We start from the raw sequence: 27,662 nt of genomic DNA on the forward strand, positions 1-27,662 counted from the left end.
TTCAGGTGGAAACTGTCTTGATTGACCTCCGCGTACCAGGACAGATTAATTAACTCTCAGTTTCTTTCGTGAAACATACGAACACACCCTGAGCTCACTGAGAGCTCACAGCTGGTAGGACAGGGGGCTCCTCTTTAGTAGGCCCAGTGTGTTGTTTGCCTCTTTCCTAATCTGTTCATTCCACTTAATTGTATCCCGATAACGACACAATTTGAGCAAATATTAATTTGAGCAAATATTACTAAAACTGATGATACCCAGATACATGAAGAAAGATATTTCCAATGGAAAGAAAAAGCAAAATGCTTGGGAAAGATTCAACAGGAAAAGCTGCTTTAAATGTGTTGTTGAATTATATTTGATGGTTATGAGTACAGAATCTAAGATTCTTTAGTCAAGATGCTTTACACTGTCTCTAAATTCTCATTTCACAAAGGAAACTCAAATGACACAACATGGAGGATGCATTATATGTGTGGCTCATAAAGAGAGGGAACAATACAGCACTCTAATCAGCACATCTATATTCAAAGAAAGGCATTGGCTAAATAAAAACACTGGTGAGTAAATAGACAACTCAGTTCCCTGCTAAAATAAAATGTTTGTATAGGGAGGACTCCTGCGAGAGCCCCTTTCACTGCCCGTTGAGCGCCCTCTGCTGGCCCGGAGGGAAGGGTGCCACGGAGGGGACGGCGTGAAGGCCCCACCCACGGTTTAGTTTCAGATCAGCGCTTTTCAGTTCCAAGATACAGATTTCCGGTTCCAATGAATGCCGGTTGAAAATACGGCCGTGGTTTTAAATATCATGAAACTATTTTACGTCCGTAGTACTTTCATCTATTTTTATAAGAATGTTTTGTAACTGAGAAACCTAAAGAGATGATGAATTTCCCCCACCGCCCCCGGCTATTTTGCCTTTCAGTGACGCGGTAATATTTTACGATAGGTGCCGATTCAAATCAGTGGCTTTCAGAAAGTACAGCTGCTATTCTTTGGTGCCGCTATTCAGAATGACAATGTGAAATAAAAATGATTCTGACTATGGGAAGGTCTGATCTTCCTATGAATGAAAACAATCATGTGGGCCCCAGAGAGCTCTCTCTTTCCAGCTATCGAGGGACTTTTTGCAGAGAGAGAAAAGGATCCTAAAGCCATGTTCCCGATCCTGCAGACTTGGCGAGATGGCGGCGGGCTCCTCCCACCTCTGCGGCAGCGTCACAATCAATAATGCAGGGCACTGCGGCAGAGGAAGCGCCTGCTTTTATATAGGGGCGCCCGGACCCCAGAGCAGGGCTAGTCCCTTAACCCATTCCGCCATCTAGCGTCCGTAGGGGCTCATGGCATGTTGGAGCCGGACAGTCTGGAAACTGCAATCTAGATTTTGCAGAAGGGTGACATTTAGCCTTCTGCAAAACCTAGATCTCACTTAATGTAGATCTCACTGAAGAAGGCAAATAAAAAGTGAGTGGAATGTTTATTCATTTGCCTGTAAGATTAGTAACTTTAAGGCTAAAAACTCTAAAGTAAATATTTACCAAGCCCCTGCTGTAGGTCAGTCATGTTGTGGGTACCAAGGCTATGAAGATGTCTCAGTCTCTATTTTCAGTGACCCAGTCTAGTAGGGACAAGCCATATGAACATATGCCCAGTTAAATTTGAATTTCAGGTTAACAAGGAATTTGTGTGTGTGTGTGTCCCATATATGCTAAAGCAGTTAACAGGGCATCTATTATTATCATTATTTTTATAAGCAAAATCTTGCAACCGTGCATATAAACAGATGATTGCAGTATGGGCTTTACAAGGGCAGGGTGGCACGCTAATTGCTTGAGGAGCTTTGCTGTGGGTGCTGGTTAGGAAGCGTTCTCAGGGGAGAAGTCGTTTGTGCAAACCGCTTATCAGATAAAGCAGTGGGCAGGGTTGTCCTGGTAGAATCGCATAAGCAAAAGCAAGAGGCTGGGGGACTCACAGTACAGCAGGTCTGTGCTACCCGAGCTGGCAGGTGAGGCAAGGATAGTGCAGGGGTGAGGTTGCTTCGTCGTGGAAGGCCTTCTACTGTGCTTCCCAGGAGCTGCGTTCTATTCCAGGGGGAGTGAAAAAGGGTTTTGAGCGGGAGAGTGACATGATCTAATTTGTGTTTAAGAAAAAGAGATCAAATGGCAATGTTGAGGCTGGACTGGGGGAAGTAGGAAGCTTGGAGGCAGGGAGGCCTGAAGGAAATTGTCTAAGGTGAGTGAGCTCAGAAAAGTAGCAGAGCTTGAATGTGAATGAGGGTCTTTTGACTCCAAGTCCAGGATGCCTGTCACTGTCCCCATCTAATTGAATTATGATTCACATGTGCAAGCATTTTACAAATCAGGAATGACACACCACATTATGCATACTTTTCCTTCTCTGAAAGATTAGCTTCACCCACATTTGGAAATACTGGAAATTTTTCTGTCCTCCTCTTCTCTTGCTTCTCCTTTGCATGTGGTCGGCCTCGGTGTCTGCCTCTGATTAACTCAGCCCTGTTTCCCACACAGAGCTCCCCCTGCAAACCAGACTAACAAGGCCAAGTGACAAAATGAATTATAAACCTCTGAGATATTTGGCCTTGTTTTCCTTGGGCCACAGCCTGACTTTTTTAAAGGCCCTTGGAATGAGGACACCTGCTTATTTTCAAGGAGACTCTGACCCAAGCCCCACGCAGATGGCTGGGCAGAGCATTTTGTGGTGGTCAGAGGTTGCTCATTTTTGGACCTGGTTTATTAAAAGTTGGACAGGGGACCAAGCAGAGCCTGGCACCTCTTTGTCCCTCCATCCATGGTGGGGGGCACTGGCAGCACCTTAGCACGCACAGAACAGCCCCTCAGAGAATGCACAGGTGTTGATTAACAAGGCTTGTATACACGTTAGTGGAGGAAGAAGAGAAAACAAACCTACTCTCTCATGCACATGTGACTAGAGTCACGTTGGGATCTTGAGGCTAGTGCTTTGTAAAAAAAAAATGGGATGCTTTTAACAGAAAGACATATAGAAAAAAAGGTAAGTGAGATGTGCAATACAGTCACATGTCACACAATGATGTTTTAGTAAATGACAGTCCTCATATACAAAAGTGGTCTCATAAGGTTATAGTGTAGCTGAAAAACTCCAATCACCTAGTGCCATCATAGCCATTCCAACATCACAGTGCAATGCATTATATGTTTGTGGTGATGCTGGTATAAACAAACCAACTGCACTGCCAGTCATGTAAAAGTATAGCACATACAATTATGTACAGTACATAATACTTGAGAATGATAATAAATACTACATTACTGGTTTATATATTTACTATACTATATTTTTATCATTATTTTTGAGTGTAATCCTTCTACTTATTAAAAAAAGTTAGCTATAACACAGGACAGGCAGATCCTTCAGAAGGCATTGTTATCATAGGAGATGACAGCTCCATGCATGTTTTTGCCCCTGAAGACCTTCCAGTGGGACAGGATGTTGAGGTGAAAGACAGTGATATTATGATCCTGACCCTGTGTAGGCCTAGGCTAATGTGGATGTTTGTGTCTTAGTTTTTACTAAGAAAAGTTTTAAAAGTAAGAAAAAACATTAGAAAAAAAGCATACAGAATAAGGATACAAATAAATTATTTGTGTATAGCAGTACAATGTGTTTTAAGCTGTGTTATAAAAGAGTCAAAAAGTTGGCCAGGCACGGTGGCTCATGCCTGTAATCCCAGCACTTTGGGAGGCCAAGGTGGGTGGATATTTGAAGTCAGGAGTTTGATACCAGCCTGGCCAACATGGTGAAACCTCGTCTCTACTAAAAATACAGAAATTAGCCAGGTGTGGTGGCAGGTGCCTGTAGTCCCAGCTACTTGGGAGGCTGAGGCAGGAGAATAGCTTGAACCCAGGAGGTGGAGGTTGAAGTGATCTAAGATTGTGCCACTGCACTCCAGCCTGGGGGACAGAGTGAGACTGTCTCAAAAAAAAAAAAAAAAATCAAAAAGTTAAAAAAATGATAAAAAGTCTATAAAGTAAAAAAGGTACAGTAAGCTAAGGTTAATTTATTATCAAAGAAAAAATAGGCTACACTAAATCTATTTGTTCATCAAGTCTACAGTAGTGCACAGTAATAATGTCCTAGGCCTTCCCATTCACTCACCACTCATTCACCCAGAGCGACTTCCTGTCCTGCAAGCTCCATTCACGGCAAATGTCTTATATAGGTGGATCATTTTTAATCTTTTATATGATCTCTTTACTGTACCTCTTCTATGTTTAGATATGTTTAGATACACAAATACTTATTGTGCTACAATTGCTGACAATATTTAGTACAGTAACATGCGGTACAGGTTTGTAGCCTAGGAGCTGCAGGCTCTACCATACAGCCTAGGTATGTAGCAGGCTATATCATGTAGGTTTGTGTAAGTTCACCCTATAATGTTTGAACAACGACAAAATTATGTAACAATGCACATCTTAGAAAATATCCCTATCTTGGACAGAATTACTACCCAGCCAACAAAGGAAGGAGACACGCTCTCCCTCTCCCCTTCTCCCCCTCTCCCCCCCTCCCTCTCCCTCTCCCCATGGTCTCCCTCTCCCTCTCTTTCCACGGTCTCCCTCTGATGCCGAGCCGAAGCTGTACTGTACTGCTGCCATCTCGGCTCACTGCAACCTCCCTGCCTGATTCTCCTGCCTCAGCCTGCCTAGTGCCTGCGATTGCAGGCACGCGCCGCCACGCCTGACTGGTTTTCATATTTTTTTGGTGGAGACGGGGTTTCGCTGTGTTGGCCGGGCTGGTCTCCAGCTCCTAACCGCAAGTGATCCGCCAGCCTCGGCCTCCCGAGGTGCCGGGATTGCAGACGGAGTCTCGTTCACTCATTGCTCAATGGTGCCCAGGCTGGAGTGCAGTGGCATGATCTGGGCTCGCTACAACCTCCACCTCCCAGCCACCTGCCTTGGCCTCTCAAAGTGCCGAGATTGCAGCCTCTGCCCGGCCGCCACCCCGTCTGGGAAGTGAGGAGCGTCTCTGCCTGGCCGCCCATCGTCTGGGATGTGAGGAGCCCCTCTGCCTGGCTGCCCAGTCTGGAAAGTGAGGAGCGTCTCTGCCCGGCCACCATCCCATCTAGGAAGTGAGGAGCGTCTCTGCCCGGCCGCCCATCGTCTGAGATGTGGGGAGCGCCTCTGCCCCACCGCCCCTTCTGGGAGGTGAGGAGCGTCTCTGCCCGGCCGCCCCATCTGAGAAGTGAGGAGCCCCTCCGCCCGGCAGCCGCCCCGTCTGGGAAGTGAGGAGCGTCTCCGCCCGGCAGCCACCCCGTCAGGGAGGGAGGTGGGGGGGTCAGCCCCCCGCCCGGCCAGCCTCCCCATCCGGGAGGTGAGGGGCGCCTCTGCCCGACCGCCCCTACTGGGAAGTGAGGAGCCCCTCTGCCCGGCCACCACCCCGTCTGGGAGGTGTACCCAACAGCTCATTGAGAACGGGCCATGATGACAATGGCGGTTTTGTGGAATAGAAAAGGGGGAAAGGTGGGGAAAAGATTGAGAAATCGGATGGTTGCTGTGTCTGTGTAGAAAGAAGTAGGCATGGGAGACTTTTCATTTTGTTCTGTACTAAGAAAAATTCTTCTGCCTTGGGATCCTGTTGATCTATGACCTTACCCCCAACCCTGTGCTCTCTGAAACATGTGCTGTGTCCACTCAGGGTTAAATGGATTAAGGGCGGTGCAAGATGTGCTTTGTTAAACAGATGCTTGAAGGCAGCATGCTCGTTAAGAGTCATCACCACTCCCTAATCTCAAGTACCCAGGGACACAAACACTGAGGAAGGCCGCAGGGTCCTCTGCCTAGGAAAACCAGAGACCTTTATTCACTTGTTTATCTGCTGACCTTCCTTCCACTATTGTCCTATGACCCTGCCAAATTCCCCTCTGTGAGAAACACCCAAGAATGATCAATAAAAAAAAAAAAAAAGAAAAAAGAAAAGAAAATATCCCTATCTTTAAGGGACATATGACTGTAATGGTAATAGTTTGCAAATGGCAGGAAAGAACGCAATGGATAAATGTATGCAAAATTATAGACATGCTTAGCTTTGGTAGTATGCAGTATGTAGTATAAGGTGATTTAAAAGGACTCTATTTTGAATCACCAAGTTTCTATTGAGCACCTACCAAGCAAACATCCTTCAGCCTTGTTGGGCTTGCAGTAGCAACCCGGTGGGCAGAGTTGCTGCATTATTAGAGACCCAGTTGCAGGCCGAGCCAGGAGTGAACAGAGGGCCATGGGAGACGGTACAGATGCTCCGGCGTTGGCTTCGGTTCTGAGTTCTGTGAATTTTCAGGGGAGAGTCCACACTCCAGGAGAATGGCTACTTTGTGAAGCTTGTGGTATTTGTAGCAAGTATGAGTGTGACTTCACAAATTCATTTTCTTTAATTCAAATTAAACCAGGCTCTGAACCCTCCTCCCCTGCCTCCATCCTGAGATGGATTTATTTTAAGGTATCATTGGTGCATTCCTCACCACCCCCAATACCATGGCCACCATCATGACCACCCACCCACCCACACCACTGCCACCATGAGTGGGGGTTGAACGACAATCCAGCAGGCCTAGAAGGTGCCTAGAAAGGGGCCAGGCCTCTGATAATCAGTTCCTAAGTTTTCTGCCAAGACCTGTATCATCCAAATATGCATAGACACTTGAGGCTTTGCATCCTCACAAAGTTCTTTGAGGAACTTAGCCAGTGCAGGGCACCCTGGTACTGGGGCAGCCTCCTGGAAGTACCATGAATCATCAAGTCCCTCTGAGCTTTAGTCACTGTCACCTCCCCGGGCTGCTGCACGGGGAGGACTGAATATTCAGTCCTCACCCAACACTCGGCTACACTCTTCTTCCTCCCCCTCATCTCCCAGCATCACCTCTTACCAGTGAGAACAAGGCAGGATCTCAAAAGGCAAGATAAAGCATGCCAGCAGCTTCCATCCTGTGCTTAGAGGATGGATAGGCGGGAACCCTAAAGGGCCTCACTAACTTCTTGAAATCCAGGAGAGGAGCAGGTGGAAGAAAAATACAGAGAACTCAATGCAAATTAAATATCAATCAATCATCCTGCTACTGATCATGGTGTCATTTACAGGCCATGCAGAGAGCAGCAGAGCATGGTAATGAAATTCTTGGAATCTTGGTTCTACCTCTTGCTAACCATGTGACCTTGCCCCAGTTTCCTAACAAGTAAACCAAAGATGGTAATCACAGAACACAGGCCAAGTGTTGCTGAAGGATCATATGAGTTAGTACATATACAGCACTCAGTACAATATTGAGACACAGTGACACTCGGCCAATGTTAGCTCTTATTATTATTATACTTTTTTTTTTTTGAGACAGGATTTCTCTCTGTTTCCCAGGCTGGAGTGCAGTGGTATGATCATAGCTCACTGTTGCCTCAACATCCTGGGCTCAAGCAATCTTCCTGTCTCAGTTTCCCAAGTAGCTAGGACCACAGGTATGCACCACCACACCTGGCTAATTTTTTTACTTTCTATTTTGTAAAGATGGGGTCTCACTATGTTGTCCAAGCTGTGTTATTGTTACTATATCTCTTATTTCACGGGAGCAAATATTGACCCCCCTCATAGCACACATTCAATACATTACTTCCACAAACAATATCTTCTCTTTTCTCAAGGATGTCAATACACCCGTCTCCACAACCAGTAAGATAGGAAGATAAGGAAAGAGGGGATAAGGAAAGGAAGACTCATACTGTACTAAGCTTGCTGACCACAGGCATGAGCTCCAAATACTGCCTGCCCGGACGGCTGGTACTCCCAGGAGAAGGGACTATTCTAGCTGTGATGACGCTCCTAACAGAATGATTTTAGGAATCTTATGGGAAAGGAGTGGGGTGTGCTCTGTGCGGGGGAGCTCACCACCATTAGAGGTGTGCATCTTGCCAGTGGAAGGAGTCCTGAACTGGCAGTCGTCTCCCGACTCTTCATCTAGCTTCATCTCTTGACTCTTTAAGTATCACTTCCTCAGATGTCCTCTCTGCCCCCAATCTAAATTAGCTCTCACCTGTCATTCTCTCTTATAATTTCTTCCTTGCTCTTATTAGCCTTTATTCAACTTTCAATGACAGACATTTTGTGTGTTTATTTGTTCAGCATCTTCTCTCCCAGTAGATTATTTAGCTGTAGAGGGCAGAGATTAAGTGTGTTTTATTGACCAAGTATAATCGCTTAGCTTTCACTTTTTAATCTGTTAAATGAGGATGGTAATACTGCTTTTGCCCACCTCACTGAGCTGTGAAATTAAAAATGTAATACACAGGAAACTTCTTTGTAAATCATAGAACATGGTGCACATTGAATTATGCTTGGCGCCATGTCTATTGGAATGTATATCACAAACTGAACACTTGTGAAATGAGCTCCTAGACAGATTAGCATTCTGTTAAATGAGATAATAGGGTAACATGCTCAGAACAGGACACACACTGTGAAAGCTCTTATTGTGTAAGGTCAAAAATAGCAGCCCCGACCTCTAAAACTACCATATCCATGGAGTCCACACACAGTCAGCTGGAAAGAGTTAAATAGGAGCTCCCACAGCCAAAGATGTCTAAACACATGTGGGAGTGAGTAACCCAGCACCAGTGTGTTCTGGAGCTGGGGGAGGTTTTGCAGGTCACTTTTCAAGCAAGATGTTCCTTTCCTACCAAGAGGCAAGGATGGTCAACATCTATCTTACCCTGCTCCAAGTCAGTGAGACTGCAGAGGGATGGAAGAAGATTCCAGAAAAATGCCTGCTGCCGCCAGCATTTCACAGACAGCAAACGGGAGGAGGGTGAAACTCCTTAAATTCAAAAATTGCACAGATATGTGCATTACTATATGTGGAACCAGGAGAGCTGGACCTGGAGAGATACAGTTGATGAATACCCCAGTGTTGGGATGCGACTCCTCTGCTTTTCATAGACAAACCAGAAACATGAAATTATCCATCCTGACTGCCGGTGTGGTGTGGGAATCACAGGCTGGTACCCACAGACCAATGGTGCTAACCAGGAAGATAAAAAGAGAAAGATCAGATTGGACACTGATGGGTCTTGACTCTTTATCCAATTTGCCAGTCTGTGTCTTTTAATTGAAGCATTTAGTCCATTAACATTTAAGGTTAATATTGTTAAGTGTGAAGGTAAATATTGTTATGTGTGAATTTGATCCACATTATGATGTTAGCTGGTTATTTTGCTTGTTAGTTGATGCAGTTTCTTCCTAGCATTGATGGTCTTTACAATTTGGCATGTTTTTGCAGTGGCTGGTACCGGTTGTTCCTCTCCATGTTTAGTGCTTCCTTCAGGAGCTCTTGTAGGGCAGGCCTGGTGGTGACAAAATCTCTCAGCATTTGCGTGTCTGTAAAGGATTTTATTTCTCCCTCACTTATGAAGCTTAGTTTGGCTGGATATGAAATTCTGGGTTGAAAATTCTTTTCTTTAAGAACATTGAATATTGGCCACCACTCTCTTCTGGCTTGTAGAGTTTCTGCCGAGAGATCCACTGTTAGTCTGATGGGCTTCCCTTTGTGGGTAATCCAACCTTTCTCTCTGGCTGCCCTTAACATATTTTCCTTCATTTCAACTTTGGCGAATCTGACAATTATGTGTCTTGGAGTTGCTCTTCTCGAGGAGTATCTTTGTGGCGTTCTCTGTATTTCCTGAATTTGAATGTTGGCCTGCCTTGCTTGGTTGGGGAAGTTCTCCTGGATAATATCCTGCAGAATGTTTTCCATCTTGGTTCCATTCTTCCCATCACTTTCAGGTACACCAATCAGATGTAGATTTGGTCTTTTAACATAGTCTCATATTTCTTGGAGGCTTTGTTCGTTTCTTTTTATTCTTTTTTCTCTAAACTTCTCTTCTTGCTTCATTTCATTCATTTGATCTTCCATCACTGATACCCTTTCTTCCAGTTGATCGAATCGGCTATTGAAGCTTGTGCATTCGTCACGTAGTTCTCGTGCCATGGTTTTCAGCTCCATCAGGTCATTTAAGGACTTCTCTACAATGAGAACACTTGGACACAGGAAGGGGAACATCACACACCAGGGCCTGTTGTGGGGTAGGGGGAGGGGGGAGGGATAGCATTAGGAGATATGCCTAATGCTAAAGGACAAGTTAATGGGTGCAGCACACCAACATGGCACATGTATACATATGTAACAAACCTGCACATTGTGCACATGTACCCTAGAACTTGAAGTATAATAATAATAAAAAAAAAAAAGAAAAGAAAAAGATCAGATTGGACCAAAACAGACACATTTTCTTCACTACTCCATTATCTGGTTTTGTCCTATTTCTTAGGGAGGCAGGATAAGGCGTTGGCATCCTAACTGCAGTGGGTGTTCCTTGTTGTTCGATGTGCATATACTTACAGTTTAATGACTCCTTAGTAAGCTCTGTGTGATCTGCAGGTTTTAGGGTGTCCATGGTTCTCCAAGGACACCAGATTCTCTGTGGTGGAGGACAGCCTCGTTTTTCCCAGGCCCTCAGCTCAGGCCTAAGCGCAGCTTGACGTTGTCTTTATACAGTAGTGACTGCCTTGAACAGTAACAAAGGTGAGGAATGGGTATAGGATAGATAAGGCAGCAGGAAAAGGAGGGATAGGTAACTGATCAAAGGAAATAGAAATAGGCCTTGGGATGGGGGCAGGCAGGTGGGACCCCTCAGGAACCTGAGAGGGACAAAGCACCACGGCAGCTGCAAATGAAGATGGGAACACAGACCCAGGCTGAGAACATGGAGAAGCAAAGGTCCTACATGATGACACAGGAGGAGATACCCTGGTGGTCACACCTTTCAGGGAGGTGAGTATGAAGAAGAGGAGTACAAAGCTGTCAAAATTTTATTTTTAATCTTTTTTTTTTTTTGAGAATAAGTCTCACTCTTGTCCCCCAGGCTGGAGTGCAATGGTACGATCTCGGCTCACTGCAACCTCCGCCTCCCAGGTTCAAGCGATTCTCCTGCCTCAGCCTCCCAAGCAGCTGGGATTACAGGCGCCCGCCACCACACCCGGCTAATTTTTGTGTCTTTTTTTTTTTTTTTTTTAGCAGAGACAGGATTTCATCATATTGGCCAGGCTTATTTTTAATCTTAATTCATTAAATGAATGATTGCTACCAGTGTAATTGTTTTATTTTAGGCCCGGAAAAATGGAGGTTAACTTCATTGTCATCTGTCATGGAACTGTGGCCACAAAAAGAGGCGTCTCTCAGGCCAGGTACTGTAGGAGTCCGCCCCCTGCTCCATCTGTATTTTTTCCGCTCACAGTCCACCTGGCATGAGAAAGGTGTTGGGATAAAGGTGAGCCCAGGGCACTGTGGGTGCCTCCGAGAGAATCTGAGCTGGGGGAGTCAGGGTCCTTCGAGAGCCTGCCATTAATATGGAGGGGGAAAGCCAGGGCTAGGCTGCGATGGGTGCTGTGGGGGGGGGGGGGGGGGGGGCGCCAGGCCTGCACTCTGTACGTGAGGGTGAAGCGGGAGAAGGAAGCAGCCTAGAGAGGACCCGGAGCAGGGCAAACACAGATGGAGAAGCTGAGGGCAAGGAAGGGAATGACGTGGGACCCCACCCGTTGTCGGGGGGCAGGCTCTGCTCTCCAGGAACAGGTAACACAGTCACTTAGAGAACAGTCACTACTTGCCCTGCCCTCCTGAGTCCCGGGAGGAAAGTGCTCGCCCGCTCCTGACCTGTGACACGCTCACTGAGAAGGCAGGTTATTAGAAGAGTCCCATGAAAGTAAACAGGGTATTAAAACGGATCCTTAAAAATGAAAGTGCAGGCTGAAAGTTGGTAGTGTGGGAGGTAGAGGGTGTGTGTTCTTGTGCAGAGGAGCGTGGGGTTTGCAGAGGAGACAGGGGAGCTTTGTGTACCCGGAGCAATGAACAAGCGGCGACTTCTCTACCCCTCAGGGTGGCTCCACGGTCCCAGCGACATGCAGGGGCTCCTCTTCTCCACTCTTCTGCTTGCTGGCCTGGCACAGGTAAGTCCTCTCCCCCAACTCTTTCCCTTCTGGAGACTACAGCCACCCTTAGTTCTTCAGGCCCAAAACTAAACAAAACGAAGATGGGGGAAGAGGGAGGATCAATGGCTTGTGGAACTACTTCATAAGAAATAGGAAGCCATTTTTCTTTCCAAATAAAGTTCTGTGTTCGTTCATGAGCTTCATGAAAGAAATGTAAAACATTTCTCCCTTTCAGGTAATGGCACCGAAGCCTCCTTTCGCTATGTTTGAACAGCGCCACGCTTTCCTATATATTTTTGTAGCAGAGCCTAAGGCACAGCCTGGCACAGTGCGGGAAACAGTGTCTCTCCATGCCAGCTCCAGGCGGAGGCTCAACTTTCCATTGCTGTTTGCAAAATGTGCAAAGAGCCCCTGGAAAAACGAATTTTGACAGCGACTTTTTCCAGTTAAGTCTGTCCTTCTTTGAAAGGGGCACTTTGGAATAAACATTTACATTTTTAAAACATTCTCTTACTTTGTCTTTTCTCAGTCCATGTGTTTCTCACTTCCTGAAAGGGAAGCAGTCCATGGAGGCTTGGAAATATTTCAAGCAACAGACCAAAGGGAAGTTTAACTTACTATGAGCAATTCATTGCCTTAGTCTTTTTAAATAAGAAGATGAAAACAAGGTGACTTAATTGTTGATTTATTTACACAGTAGACAGGAGACAGAGCTTTTGAAATCTGGTGATTTAGAAAACATGGGTGTGTCTGTGAGTTAGTAGTTGATTGGGGCCATAAGTAGTAGATATATCTTAGAAAACAAGGAATTGGAAATTGTTATGCCATATATAGAGAGATTTACGATTTCAAAAGAATCATGACAAGAATGTCAGTGGTCCGGGTCATTGCTGCTGTTCTGTGGAGGGGCTCACTCCCCTGTCTGTGTGCCTCCTATTCCACTGTTCTTGAGAAAAAGCCTGTCATTGTGGATTGAGAGCAGCTAGATGTTCTTAGACAGCAGGTATTCCAACACAGAGAGATGTGTACAAAATAAACAACAACAAACACAGAAAGGTGTTACACAAAGAGCGGTAAGAATGGATTATTTTGTGCTTAACTTTGCTTTTATGAATTCATAAATTCATGAAATAGCTGATAATACCTAGCATTTACTGAATATCTGCTATATGCCAAATACTGTGCTGGGTGCTTTATTTATTTATTTATTTATTTATTTATTTATTTAGAGACAGAGCCTCGCTCTGTCGTTCCAGGCTGGAGTGCAGTGGTGCAGTCTTGGATCACTGCAACCTCCACCTCCTGGGTTCAAGCGATTGTTGTGCCTCAGCCTCCCAAGTAGCTGGGATTACAGGCCTGCACCACCATGCCCTGCCAATTTTTGTATTTTAGTAGAGATAGGGTTTTGCCCTCTTGGCCAAGCTGGTCTCGAACTCCTGACCTCAAGTGATCCGCCCACCTTGGCCTCCCAAAGTGTTGGGATTACAGGTGTGAGCCACCACCTCCAGCCCAAGGGTGCTTTAGTTATTATCTTAATTATCAAAACAACTTTACAAGGTGGTCATTATTAATCCCATATTACAGAGGAGATCAAATGATGGGAAGTTCTGTAAGATCACAGAGCTATTGCAAAGCTCAGATCTGTTGTCAAAATGCTTATTCTTTCTGTTGCACCGTTCTAGTGATGCTTGTTGTCCTGAAACTTTGCTGTTGTAAACAATCAAAATATGCCTGAGGAAAAGAGAAAAATATAAGATTCTTTATATTTACCCACATATTGACTATGTCCAGGCCTCTTCATTTCTTCCTGTATTTCTAAGTTACTATCATAACAGAAGATCTTCAGACTGAAGATCCTCCTTTAGTATTTCTTGTGAGGCAGATCAGCTAGCAACAATTTCTCTTAGGTTTTGTTTACCCAGAAACGGTTTTTATTTCACCATCATGTTTGAAAGACAGTTTCACTGGCTATATAATTCTGGATTGACAGGATGTTTTTTTTCCCCGTTTAACATTGTCTCTGGGCATCTTGTTCTTCTCCATCTCTCCCTCCTCCTCCTTCTTTTGATGAGAAGTCAGATCTCAGTTTTATTGTACTTCTGTATGTAATGCTTCCGCCTTTTCTCAGTCTACTGTTATGATTTTCTTTATTTTGAGATGGAATCACCCTCTGTTGCCTAGGCTGGAGTGCAGTGGCACATCTTGGCTCACTGCAACCTCTGCCTTCTGGGTTCAAGCGATTCTCCTGTCTCAGCCTCCCGAGTAGCTGGGACTACAGGTGCACACCGCCACACCTGGCTAAGTTTTTGTATTTTTAGTAGAGATGGGGTTTTGCCATGTTGGCCAGGCTAGTCTTGAACTCCCCGCCTCAAGTGATCCACCTGCCTCGGCATCCCAAAGTGCCTGGATTGCAGGCTATTTCAGCTTCATTTTTGAAAGATAGTTTCACCGGCCATATAATTCTGGGTTGACAGGTTGTTTTTTTTCCTTTCAACATTGTCTTTGGGCATCTTCTTCTCCATCTCTTCCTCCTCCTCCATCTTTTGATGAGAAGTCAGATCTCATTTTTAATGTAATTCAGTATGTAATGCTTTTCTCAGTCTACTGTTACGATTTTCTCTTTATCCTTGGATTTCAACAGTGTTACCTTTTGACCTCAGAGATTATCTGGAAATGCTTCAAAATTGGAAAGTTAAAGAGGCATCTGGGGGCAGTTTTGGGAGTGTGCATTTCATTAGAAAGAACACAAGAAAAAGCAGGGAGGAGAAAACCAACCCAGGGAGTCCAGCAAATGGCAAGGCATGGAAGGAGAGTGTGTGAGAGCTAAAGCTCAAGAGGTAGGCAGGAGAGGGCTTTGGATAACTGGCTGAGAAGTTTAGGCTGCACAGTATGGACTATGGGGAACCCCTGATGGGCTTTAAGGAGAGGAGTAATACAACCAGACATGTTCTTTAAAGAGATTCCTCCAGGGGCAACATAGTAGATGCACTTGAAAAGTCATTCCGGAGGGAGGAAGGTCAGTCAGGAACTCGTAGTGACGGTGCTTACTTAGTAGCAATGAAATGGGGAAAAGCATCTAGTTCTGGGAAGACAAAGACAATAGAATACATAGGAGAGGGTCACTGAATGGCCATAGGAGGTGAGAGAGAGGAAGACAACCTAGATGAATCCAGCTTCCTGACTCCAAACTTTGAAGAGTGAAAAATGATGACTTTTGGACTTGAGTATTTCCTGGAGGACATTTGGGTGGAGATGTCCAGTAGGTAGTTAGCTCATGGGTCCAGGGCTCAGTGGAGAAGTCCAGGCTGGAAATTTAGTTTTGAAACTTGCATAGGATGAAAACTGAAGGCAAGGGTGTGGGTGAGATTGCCAAGATACAGTGTAGAATGAGGCAAGCAATACATTAAAGCTATGAAACACCAATAGGCCTAAATTTAAGTCAAATTCAGGGTAACAGGAGCCTGCGGAGGAGATTGAGAAAGTGTGTTGAAAAGTAAGGGGAGGACTGGGGGGACCAGATGTAATGAAATCCAAGGTAGAGGAGAGTTAAATGCCTTAGAGAGGTGGGTCAAGAGGAGGACTGAAGAGAGTTCACGGATGTGAGACCAGCAAAGAGGCCACTGAACCTGGCATCCTGAATCACTGGTGGCTATAGCTGAACCTGTGCAAAACTGAAAAAGAGGCAAAATTATTTTAAGTTTAAAATTTTTTTAGGATTCTAGCTTCACTATTTCTACTCCCTTCTCCATTTTGATGTTTCTTTTTCCCCTGCTCCTTCTCCAGAAGGCCAGCAGTGTCCTATCCTCCCCATCAAAACCCATTCTCACATTGTGCATGCAGCTTTTGAATCACAGCTGAAACATTACTCTTTACTGAGGCATATGTGTTTTACCAGTAGTAAGAAAAAAGGCTGAGGGTTTAATATTGGGTGGAATTTCATACAGATACTTCTAAATGTAGAATTTTTGAGCTGCAAATGGACTTAGATCTAGGAATCAATTCAACAGTCCCCGGTTCCATCAAATAAACATTAAGAGTTATTTACATAAGCGAATTGCCAGGCACTGTGCTAGGTGCTGGTGGTATACTCACAAACAAACCACAAGCACCTGAGGTTGGGTGGCTTTATGGCTAGTGGAAGAGATAGGCACTTACATGGGTAATTTCAGTTTAAAAATGTGTGCAAGGCAGGGAAGTTATAGGAACCTTTCTGGAAAAGATGATACTGAAACAGAACCTTGAAGGATAACTAGATGAAGAAGGAGCTGGGTCTGGGCAGAATGTCCCAGGCAGGAGGAACAGCATCATATATGCAGGGAACTGCAGGCACTTTAACTTTCTGGAACCTAATGCATACAAGAACTGCAAGACACGAGGAGGGCCCTGAATGCTGTGCGTAAGTGCTTGCACATTTCCTGTAGGTCAGACACTTTCACGTGTGAAGGATGAGGGAGAGGAAGAAATCCAGATGGTTTTCAGCTTCCTGACTAGGGGACCTGAGTGGATGGTGATGCCATTCACTAAAATGGGAACTGCTAGTTGAGGAGCAGTTTGTCAGGGGGAGGGTACTTGTAGAACCTCAAAGCACATATGTCCAGTAGCAACTAATAAGTTGTAAGCTTAAGGGATGAGGTCTAGGCTGGAGAAATAGATGCAGAGATTTTGTGATTTGTTCTGTATCAAAGCTGGGTTGCAGTATGATTTGGACTAGGAAAGGAAGGAGGGTAAGTGTTGAGAGCTTAGGCTCTGGAACCTGCCTGTCTGATTTAAATCACTCTTCTACCACATACTTGATATGTCACACAGGACAACCTAAATAATTTGACTCTCAGGGTCCTCATTTACGAAATGGAGTATACAGTTTCCTATTGCTGCTGTAAGAAATCACAAACTTGAATGGCTTAAAACAACATGATTATCTACAGTTCTGGACATCTGATGTCCAAAAATGAGTCTTACAGGGCTAAAATCAAGTGTTGGCAGGACTGCCTCCCTTCTGGAGGTGGCAGGGGAGAATCCATTCTTTGCCCCTTCCAGCTTTTAAAGGCTGTCTGGCTTCCTTGGACCATGACCCATTTCAGCAACGGCATCGCTCCTACCTCTGCTTCTGCCATCACATCTTCTCTGACGTGCCTGCCTCCTTCCCCAGTGGACCCAATGTGCTTGTGATTACCTTGGGCCCACCTGGATAATCGAGAGTGATAACCTCAAGATTCTTAAGTTGATCACATATGCAAAAATCCCCTTCAATGTTTTAGGTAACATATATGCACAGGCTCCAGGGATTAGGACATGGACATCTTTGAGGGGACCATTATCTGCCTATCACATGGTATAATCACCACTGCACACTGTTGCTATGAAGTTTGATTGAAATAACCACGTAAAGTGATTTATAAAGATGGCAGTCATCAAGACAGACATTAGGCAAAGACCTTGTTTTCAAGATGCTCACATTCTTGGTGCAGGTATCAGAAAGTAAACAGCTGAAATGTGTAGGTAATAAGAAAGGTGGTAAACTCTATGGCGAAAGGACTGGGATAGGGTGCCCTTTCACAAAGAGTGGTCAAAGAGGGCCTCACTGAGAAATCTGAGCACAGACCTAAAGACAGTAAAAGAGTGAGCCATGAAGATATCTAGGGGCAGAGTGTGCTTGGAGTCAGAGAACAAGGACGCTGGCGTGGCTGGTGTGGAGGCAGCAAGGGGGTGAGTGGCAGTGGGCAAAGTAATGTGGGGAGGGGGGACCACGGGATGCAGGGTCATGGTGGCACTTTGAATTTTACATTGAAATGGGAGGCCATGAGGAAGTCACTCCATATGAGCAAAGAGTGATATGAACTGGCTTATTTTAAAAGAATCATTCTGGATGACAAGTGGACAAAGGAGCAAGCAAGGTGAACACTCAGGAGGCTATTGTAATCATCCAAGTGAACAATGGTGACTTGGATTATGATGGTAACAGAGAGGGTATCAATAAATGATCAAGGTGGGTATTTTTAAAGGTGTAATAAACAGGATTTACTGATGGAATTAGATGTAAAATATGAAAGAGAAGAGTCAAGCATGATCTGATCTCAAGGTATTTTGGAAATATATTGGCATTTGCTCAAATAGGGAAGTGTGTGGAAGAGCAGATTGGAAGGGGAAGCTTGGGAGCTTGTTTTTGGTCATATTAAATTTGCTATACCTATTAAACATCAAAGTAGAGATGTTAAGTAGGCAGTTTGAGTCTGAGTTCAGAAGAGGGGTATGAGTTGGAGATAAGAGATATAGTGAGGGAAGATACTTTAGAGGCCTTATCCATGGGGCTCTGAGGTTTACAGATTAAGAGGATGAGAAGAAACTGACAAAGGAGAGTGAGAAGGAGCAGTCAGTGATAAAGGAGGAGTAAGAGTGAAATAAGAGGAATAAGAGCCTCCAACAGTCTTGGAGGCTGAGTGAAGAATAGTTTAAGGAGAGTAATTGTGTCAAATGCTGATAGGTGTTATTATAATGATTGTAACTCACCACTCTGTATACTACCTGTTTGGGGGAAATCTTCTATTCCTGTTATACTATTACATAGAGAAGCTATTTCTAACATCACCTTTATTATCAAATGAAGTTCTGCTGCAGGGCACAGGGCACTGGACCATTAGATACAACACCCGAAGGAAGGCCTGGAGAAGTGTCAGATGCACCTCAGCGTAAACAGTTTTGTCACTGGCCCTGCAAATGCCCTCATCAGAAGCCCCGTTGCCCTCCTGGAGTGAGCCTGGTGAGAGATGGCTGTGGATGCTGTAAAATCTGTGCCAAGCAACCAGGGGAAATCTGCAATGAAGCTGACCTCTGTGACCCACACAAAGGGCTGTATTGTGACTACTCAGTAGACAGGCCTAGGTACGAGACTGGAGTGTGTGCATGTAAGTGTCTTCTTCTGGACCTGCTGGAAAAGATTGAGTCTAGACAGAATTTTTTTTTTCCTGCAATTGTTAGCTTGGAGTGATCAGCTTAGTTTGGCTAAATATGAGGTGGGTTTAGTTTTCATGCACCAGTGGGACTGGCTCCATTGTATTGGATACTATGTGAAATTAGCAGATGCTTACACACATTCAGAAGCCCATTATTTTCATTGCACTGAGGTGATTTTGCAGTTCTTCTCAGGTAATTGCTTTTAATGATAGAAAATAAAAGGAATTATCTAGAGTCTGACTTTTTAAAGAGCTACAAAATGACAGCTTTTGTTAATACTGTCAAAAACAATGCGAATTCGGCCTTTTCTGTAACAAAAAATGATCTGCTTAAAAATATTAGAATGTATACCCAGTATTCAGACATACAACTTTAACCTCAGCTTTCCCAACTAATGACTGAGTTGCTGTGCTTTTTACTTCAGCAGATTTGTAAAAAAAAGAAGGTGAGGTCACCCCAAACCACAACCTGACCCTCAGCCTTATGTGACTAAGCTCCGGAGACTGATTCAGACTATCTAAACATTGACACTAATTCAGGGTGCCAAATTATTTAGGATTAAACAAATAAAATTTATAAGGGAAGAGAAACACTCATGTCACCTGGGCAGTTTAGTCCGTCTGTAGAAAAGTCAAAGTAGGAAAGCAAATTACTATCAGAAGTTTGGTTATGAGCCACGGAATGAGAGCCTATCTTTGGAGTCAGGCTGAATGCGTAGAGCGCTCAAGCTTGATAGCCTGATGCTCCTGCCAGCACTGTATTGTATGGTTAAAAATGTGGGATCTAAGTTCAAGTCCTGACTGCTCTGCTAACTGAATACACTTGATCAAGTTGTTTATTCTCTGTGTGTCTCAGTTACATAATATGTACTTCCTAGCTTATAGAGTTGCTGGGAGGATCAAATAAAATAATGACATAAAACACCTAGCACAATAGCTGGTATTCAGTAGGATCTCAAAAATGTTATTTATTGGAATCCTATAATGAAAACATGACCTATCAAACAACGTGGCATTCAGGACACCCATTTTTCCCAAGCTGGGCAGGTTATTTCATTAACCCAACAAACACTTAGTGACCATCCACTATAGAGCCAAGCACTGTGGCCAGCAACTGAGGACACGACAGGAAAAACAAGAGATACAGGCCTTGGCCTCAGAGAATGAAATATTAAGGTGTCAGACCTTTCCGTAAGTAATTTCACACAAAATGTGATGAGACTTTTAACAGGGCATAGCCACGAGGATAGGAATGGGGATAATCTATAACTGGAGCCCCAAACTATGACCTGAGGGTCAAATCTAGCCAACAGCCTGTTTTTGTAAATAATGCTTTATTGGAACATGGCACATTAATGTAGAGTCTATGGCTGCTTTGCAATGGCAGAGTCAGTAGTTTTGACCAAACGCTCTCTGGCTTGCAAAGGCGAAGATATTTTCTAGTTGGCTCTTTTCAGAAAACCTGATGATCCCTGATCAAGAGCAACATTGTAAAAGTTTTTTGATCTGCAGAACCCTTTACAGTCTTAGAAATTACCCCTTTATACTCTTAGAAATTAATGAGGACCTACAGAGGTTTTATGTGGGTTTTATCCATTGATATTTGATGGATTAGAAATTTAGAAATATTTATTCACTTAAAAAGAATAAACCCATTGCAGATTAATAAGAATAACATTTTTATGAAAAAACATATAACTTATTTTCCAAAGAAAAATTTAGTAAAAGAGAGTCATTGTTTTACATTTTTTGCAAATCTTTCTAGTGTCTAGCTCAATAGAAGATAGCTAGAGTCACACATTTGCTGCTTCTTTCAATCTGTTACTATGTGTTTTTCTGGTTGAAATATGTGAAGAAAATCTGGCATCACACAGATATGTAATTTGAAAAGGGAGGAATATTTTAACAGGCTTTTCAGATCATTGTGTATATACTTTTATGTTTATTGATATTATATTAAAACTTGGCAAGTGACAGTGTCTTAAAAATTAGCTGCATCATGGAATCTGAAACCACATCAATGAACTTTTGACTCTGTGACATTAAAATGCATTGGTCTATCCAAGACCCATTTGGAATAGATCTTTTACTCATGCATAATTTTGCCATTCTATGCATTGTTCATTTGGAAAATATGTTTACTGTGTTGTAGAGATGTTCAAAATATTGATACACTTAATTATGTAATATCTAAAAAAATCACATTAATAGCATCCTCACCAGAAAAGTCTACATATTGGATAAATATAAAGTTTTCAGTGATGGATACAAGTTTTCCAAAATTCTAATTTTTCCTTGAAATCTTGAATTCTCGCATTGGCAAAAAATGCTGTCACAGTTGTTTTCCTTGAAGTGACACGCTCAGTTTGCTCATCTTCAAAAAAAATTTCCAAAATACACAAGTCTGAATAACCAGTTTATCATCAGTCATTTCTTCAAGTAAAATTCCCACTAAAAAAAGTGGTTAGCTCAGCTCACAACTTTACCAATGACATAGTTCCTTAAGTTTCCCTGAGACAGCCGTTTGCTGAAGTTTCAAGACAGCTGTTGCACTAAAATATTCTATGTATATTTCCTATTTTGTCACGTAGAATGTTAAAGAGACCAGTATTTGATGATTAAGATTTAATAAAATTAATACTTTTTGCTGTGCCATCAAGGACATTCTTAGGTAAAACTCCCCCCAACCCTTTTAAAGTATAAGTACCTGGCAAGGAAAAACACAAGATTACCTCTACAGTTTGATTCATGCCAAGGCACCAGCAGTTCAGTTTTAGCCACAGTTGCTTTTGTAGCACCAGTGCAAATACCAACACAGTGAAAAAGGCCAGCCACATCTTAGTATTTGGAAAAGAGTTTTGACCTTGTAGATCCCCTAAAAGTGTCTCAGGTACTGCCAAGGGATTAGAGGACCACACTTGGGGAACAGCCTATCCAGAAGGTCAAGAATACCCCTCAGAGGAAGGGAAACTCTCCTGCAATCTCTTAACAAAAACCATCAGTACCTTGCGGTTCTGTAGTTAACTAACGTATAGTTTCTTCAGACATTCACTTATCCTGTCTTCCTAAGACTATATCCTAGCCTATTGTTGGATGTCTGAGAAAACCTGTCTCACTAGGCATCAACCTATCTCAGATTTATTATCAACCGCTATACTTATGGTGATTTTACAGGGTCTTTACTTGGTCTTAATTCTGGAAGTGACCATGTGGGGTTTATAGCCTGCAATATAATAAAAATGCCTCACTTTAGAAACCTTTCTACAGATGTCCTGTGAAGGAGGTTCCAAATGGAACCTAAGAGGTTGAGAGCTATACTTCATACAGGAGATGATCCATTTCTTCTTAGGTTTATAATTGGAGGTCTAGACTGTCACAGGTTATGGCTTCTTTGGCAATTTTGCTCTTTTCTCTTTTCAGACCTTGTAGCTGTTGGGTGCGAGTTCAACCAGGTACATTATCATAATGGCCAAGTGTTTCAGCCCAACCCCTTGTTTAGCTGCCTTTGTGTGAGTGGGGCCATTGGATGCACACCTCTGTTCATACCAAAGCTGGCTGGCAGTCACTGCTCTGGAGCTAAAGGTGGAAAGAAGTCTGATCAGTCAAACTGTAGCCTGGAACCATTACTACAGCAGCTTTCAACAAGCTACAAAACAATGCCAGGTGCTCAGAAGTAGAGCTATTTTTCACGTATGACCTTGGTGGTATTCCTTCATGTTCCTTTTACGTATCATAGGTACTCAGTAAGTACTTATTGATTGGTGGTCAGAGTGAGATATAGTTTGAGTGTATCATTTTACTTAATCTTTGCCTCAGACAGGGATAAATATCTGAAAAGGAAATTTTATAATGTTTTAGAATTTTCTGGTAAAACATTTAAAAACATTTTAAAGAGATCTACTAGGTCAGGAAGCTCTACTAAAATCTTACACCTCTGCTTATTCCTAACCTCTTCTCAGGAAAATTGACCAAATATTGTTCACATGTACCCTAGAACAACTTATTTTTATTGTTCTATTATGGGCAAGAAGTTTGACCATTCACTTCCCCAAATTTTAAAAGGCAACATTTCTATGTGATACAGGCAGAAATGGGAGGCTACTGCTGAAAAATATTTAAGAACTGACACATATTTTGAACTTGTAAATATTATTTCTAAAAATAGAAATCTCGTAGGAAGTCCTTTCCCTCACTCTGAAATCGAAGCTCAATTGCTAATCTCTCTGTAAACACACACACACGCACACACACACACAAACACACACACGCACACACACACAAACACACACACGCACACACACAGGCATTTTTAAGTAGGTTACCCATGTATCTATGTTCTCAGAAAAATGAAGTGTGATCCTTCATTACTCATCTTGTGTATCTGGCCATTTCAAACAGCTTAAGTATACTTATAAACCTTGTATTCTGGTCTGCTCTAAGTTAGCATTTTATTTAAGCATCAGCATATTTTGGGAACAGGAGTTTCAAAACCACCAGCAAATAAAGTATAGAGGAGGAAGGACTCAAAAGGGGCAACATCGAAGTCTGGTTCTTGTTCACATCTCTGTGTTCTCATCCAGAAATCAAGAATGCGTTTTTCTTAAAGTTTAGAGCTTAGTGAGAGGTGCCATGGAAATGCAGAATACTTGAATATGTTAACAACTCATAAGTTCACTTTTATTAAGTGGATATTTAATAAAGGCAACTATAAGCAGAGAAATGAGTTTAGATATTTAAGAACTAACTCTATGAAAGGAACATCCTCAGCAACTCGTTTTGTCAGTAAATTAGAAAAAAATTTACTAGGTTGTGGTGAATTTGCATTTACTATACATGTTCAGTTGACAGCATGACACTGTTAATGCTCTGAAATCTCTGAAATTATAAGCCATGTCCTTATTTTTTTTTCAAAATGTACAGAACAGTTGGTTTTCTGCATTGGATTTTAGTGATTCAATATAAGGCTCTTAGAACCCACACATAAACTTCCCTGGGAAGACTACCTTAGAGCAGTTTTCCACGAGTGAAGCCCTTTGGATCAAGTTCAAGTTGATCTCATTTTAGAAGTTAGAGCAGTTCAGTAGATTCACTTTGACCTTGGTTGGGAGAGGCATCAGATAGTCAGTCTTAGTAGTTAGTGTTTTGTCAGGTAAAACAAGAAAATCTCCTGAAGTGTTCTCTGGTATTTATGATTTAGACCTAGGTGTGTTTCAAACGAAGTATACGTTCAGTCTAATGTCTCTTCTTTGCTTAACTGTGAAATTGTATTTATGGCCCACACAGGAATTTGGCTTTTAAAATTAACCATAATGACAAAAACACATACTTTTAGATATATTTGTGACAGTAATTTATAGTCTATGGTTGGAATCTAGCTTTTGCTAGGTCAGTATGAAGCATGCAATGACATAATGCCCTCATGCTTTTCTCAATGCTCACCAAACACTAAGCTTTGTTTAAAAAATCTCTTCTAGTTTTCTTGCTTTTTAATGAATGGTAAATTCCTGAACTACAGCTCTTGGTTTAACGAGTGGGATTACTGGTAACACGGTAATCTAACCTGCCTTTATTTATTGCAGATGTGTGCCAAGCTTCTAATCTGCTTCCTGCATTGAGGTCTTTAAACTGTTGTCTACCTTCCAGGTATCTTCACATTTCTGCTTCCTCTCCTCAGTTCTATGTGCAATTGCAAGACACTCTACTGTAATAACACTGAAAGCAGTGTCATAGTATCAATTAAAATAGAGCACATACTTTAAAGAGACTATTTCCTATGAAAAAGGCTTTTTTTTTTTTTTTCTGGGTGTTTTTCGAGTTTTAAGTTGATTTTTTTGAAGTAATATAGCCAGAATTTTGCTGTACAGACTCAAATCACAACCATACTCCCAAAGCATCCATTTCAAGATGCACATTAACCTTAAGGAAATGCCTTGAGACAGTAAGTCAATATGTAGTTTGCTTAAAATGAGCCAAGGGCCTGATTCATTTATAACAAGAAGCTCCCAGTGACCTTACATGGAAATGGGAGCATTATTATACCCTCTTATATTCTCTCTTCCCCTCCTATTTCTCCTTAGCAGCAGACATTGGAGGGGCTCTATCTACTCACTCACTGACCCATCTATTGATCCATCCATTCTGTTTTTTCATAAGTAATTTGAAATCTTAGCCAATTGGAGAGTACTTTGGGCCTAAGAACATAGGGAGTGTGACAATTAAGTTGAATGAATGAAATTATACGCTTGCAATGACTTTCTATATAAATGATTAGTTTAGTTCAGTGTAGTATTAATTAGACAGTTTTGTAAAAGACTAGATTAAAACAAATGGAAGAAATCTGGTCTCACTGATAGTCTCATTCTCAAATATAATTTTTGTATTTTAGATTTTAACATATTATGAAAGTTAACATTAAGATCACACTGTTCTGATCAAATTCCCTAATTTTTATTTCAATGTCTGTTAGAAATGATGAGGCAAGAACAAGGGAAAAGACAACTCAACAGGAACATAAGCTTAGGTTTAGTATTCAGAGGACAGGCAAAGCAGAAAAATGCAAATGAGTAAATCTTCTCAGTTTTTCAAAGATAAAGTATTTTTATTCCTCCTAAGAGACTGGACTGTAATACTTGATTGAAATTTAATTTTGGGGTTGGGAAAGAGGGAGATAGAGTGATAAATTAGACCATCAGCTTCTTTTATTCTGAGTTATATTATACAAAAATACTCAGATTTCTTAAACATTAAACATGATTAAAAATTATCTATTTATACAAGTACATTTATATGTATACATATGTACTTTTCTCCCTTTGTTTTAGCATATAGAAATCTCCCACTTATTTGGAAAAAAAAATGTCTTGTGCAAGCAACAAAGTGGACTCCCTGCTCCAGAACATGTGGGATGGGAATATCTAATAGGGTGACCAATGAAAACAGCAACTGTGAAATGAGAAAAGAGAAAAGACTGTGTTACATTCAGCCTTGCGACAGCAATATATTAAAGACAATAGAGGTAAAGTTTAAATATATTTAACTTAATTCTATATTAAGAGATTCCTGAAAAGTAAGCATGTGTGTGTTTTGGAGGGTGGGATGGTGTTTAGTTCTTAGAAAAATAAAACCATCTGATTATAATGCTTAAAGTCAAACTATTTCAGAGGAAAACAGGTATTAACTGCATGTTGTGGGGAAAATTTTACCAACCAGAGCAGATTCTAACTTCTTTTTTCTATGTCAATGAATAAAAGATTTTGGTTGCTACACTATAATTATGAAAACAGATATTATGAACATCAGAGTAAAGAAGTCCTGATCTTAGTTATATGTCACTAACTTGGAAGGAAGCCACACCATTTCCAAAATGCTCTATGCTTACATAGTAAACTTGCTAAAACACTATGATAAAATATTTACCCTAAGATTGTTTGGTATAACTAGAGCTGGTCCTACTTCTTGAATGAGGCAGTAAGTCTGTCTCAAAAAGGGTAATTTTTAGAAATGCTACACAATCCTTCTACCCCAAAGTTATTCTCTATCATATTAGCAAGTTGACAATTCAGTTTTAAAGAAAGATTAGGATAATTATTCATCTATGCATCCACTGAAAACTGTCTGGGCTGTGTTATGGAATTTGCTGTCTTAGATAAATATTTAATAAGACATGGCTCTTGATATTAAACAAAACAGAAATTTCTATTTATTGTAAAATTGAGTCAAGAATAGATAGCAAAAAACATTGAGGAGTACGTGCTATAATATGATGAAGAATAGAGAGGACAGACCTCTGAAGAGAAGGGGATCTTAAGGGTAAAGAGAGTGCTGGAAATCACTACATAGCAACTTTTATTAATGCCTCCAAATAATTATATTTGTACTATAAACTATTCTACATGTTTTCAAAACTATTGTAATAAAATTTAAAGAATGACTTCATTTTATGTATCTTTTCAGATTCCCAAAGGAAAAACATGCCAACCTACTTTCCAACTCTCCAAAGCTGAAAAATTTGTCTTTTCTGGATGCTCAAGTACTCAGAGTTACAAACCCACTTTTTGTGGAATATGCTTGGATAAGAGATGCTGTATCCCTAATAAGTCTAAAATGATTACTATTCAATTTGATTGCCCAAATGAGGGGTCATTTAAATGGAAGATGCTGTGGATTACATCTTGTGTATGTCAGAGAAACTGCAGAGAACCTGGAGATATATTTTCTGAGCTCAAGATTCTGTAAAACCAAGCAAATGGGGGAAAAGTTAGTCAATCCTGTCATATAATAAAAAAATTAGTGAGTATAAAATGGTGGCAAATCTACTTTGTTTAAAACAGTATGAATGCCTATTCTCAGATCACTACATTTAAGGCATTAGAAGCTTTTAAAAAGTTATCCTAAAAATATACATAAAATTTGAGCAACTTAAAAATTGAACTCATTTCTAAAATATATCCTATAATTATATAATACACAGACATTTGTTACCATCTAAGCATTTTGTATATGAAAAAATTATGCAATTTACAAGAAAATATTTTACAAAATAATCTGGAATACTTGCTAAAGCTGTATAAAAAGTACACTAAATTTTAGGCTGGGCGCAGTGGCTCATGCCTGTAATCCCAGCACTTTGGGAGGCCAAGGTGGGCAGATCATTTGAGGTCAGGAGTTTGAGACCAGTCTGGCCAACATGGTGAA

General features: G+C 41.9%; 1 protein-coding gene across 3 annotated transcripts; it reads left to right on the plus strand.

The window, feature by feature from the left end:
* The first annotated feature begins 1,289 nt into the window (after window positions 1-1,289).
* Window positions 1,290-27,269, plus strand: CCN6 (cellular communication network factor 6). Of its 3 annotated transcripts, XR_010157772.1 has the most exons (8): window positions 1,290-1,461; window positions 11,200-11,277; window positions 11,966-12,036; window positions 18,623-18,920; window positions 22,389-22,631; window positions 24,548-24,611; window positions 25,790-25,983; window positions 26,922-27,269. XR_010157772.1 is itself a non-coding variant. In XM_001159727.6 (5 exons), the coding sequence occupies exons 1-5, from the start codon at window positions 11,935-11,937 to the stop codon at window positions 27,201-27,203; spliced, it is 1,119 nt and encodes a 372-aa protein (XP_001159727.2). In that variant the 5' UTR covers window positions 11,840-11,934; the 3' UTR covers window positions 27,204-27,269. The 3 variants fall into 3 exon arrangements, 1 of the variants encoding a protein (XP_001159727.2); XR_010157773.1 differs by lacking the exons at window positions 1,290-1,461; window positions 11,200-11,277 and having other exon boundaries at window positions 11,840-12,036; XM_001159727.6 differs by lacking the exons at window positions 1,290-1,461; window positions 11,200-11,277; window positions 24,548-24,611 and having other exon boundaries at window positions 11,840-12,036.
* The last annotated feature ends 393 nt before the right edge of the window (window positions 27,270-27,662 follow it).

The sequence above is a fragment of the Pan troglodytes genome, chromosome 5, assembly GCF_028858775.2.
Source record: "Pan troglodytes isolate AG18354 chromosome 5, NHGRI_mPanTro3-v2.0_pri, whole genome shotgun sequence".
NCBI classification, from domain to species: Eukaryota; Metazoa; Chordata; class Mammalia; order Primates; family Hominidae; genus Pan; species Pan troglodytes.

Coding starts and splice junctions, on each gene's coding strand:
- CCN6 (XM_001159727.6), top strand. CDS start 11,935: ATGAACAAGCGGCGACTTCTCTACCCCTCAGGGTGGCTCCACGGTCCC. Junction 18,921..22,388: donor CGAGACTGGAGTGTGTGCAT/GTAAGTGTCTTC, acceptor TTCTCTTTTCAG/ACCTTGTAGCTGTTGGGTGC. Junction 22,632..25,789: donor AAGCTACAAAACAATGCCAG/GTGCTCAGAAGT, acceptor CCTTTGTTTTAG/CATATAGAAATCTCCCACTT.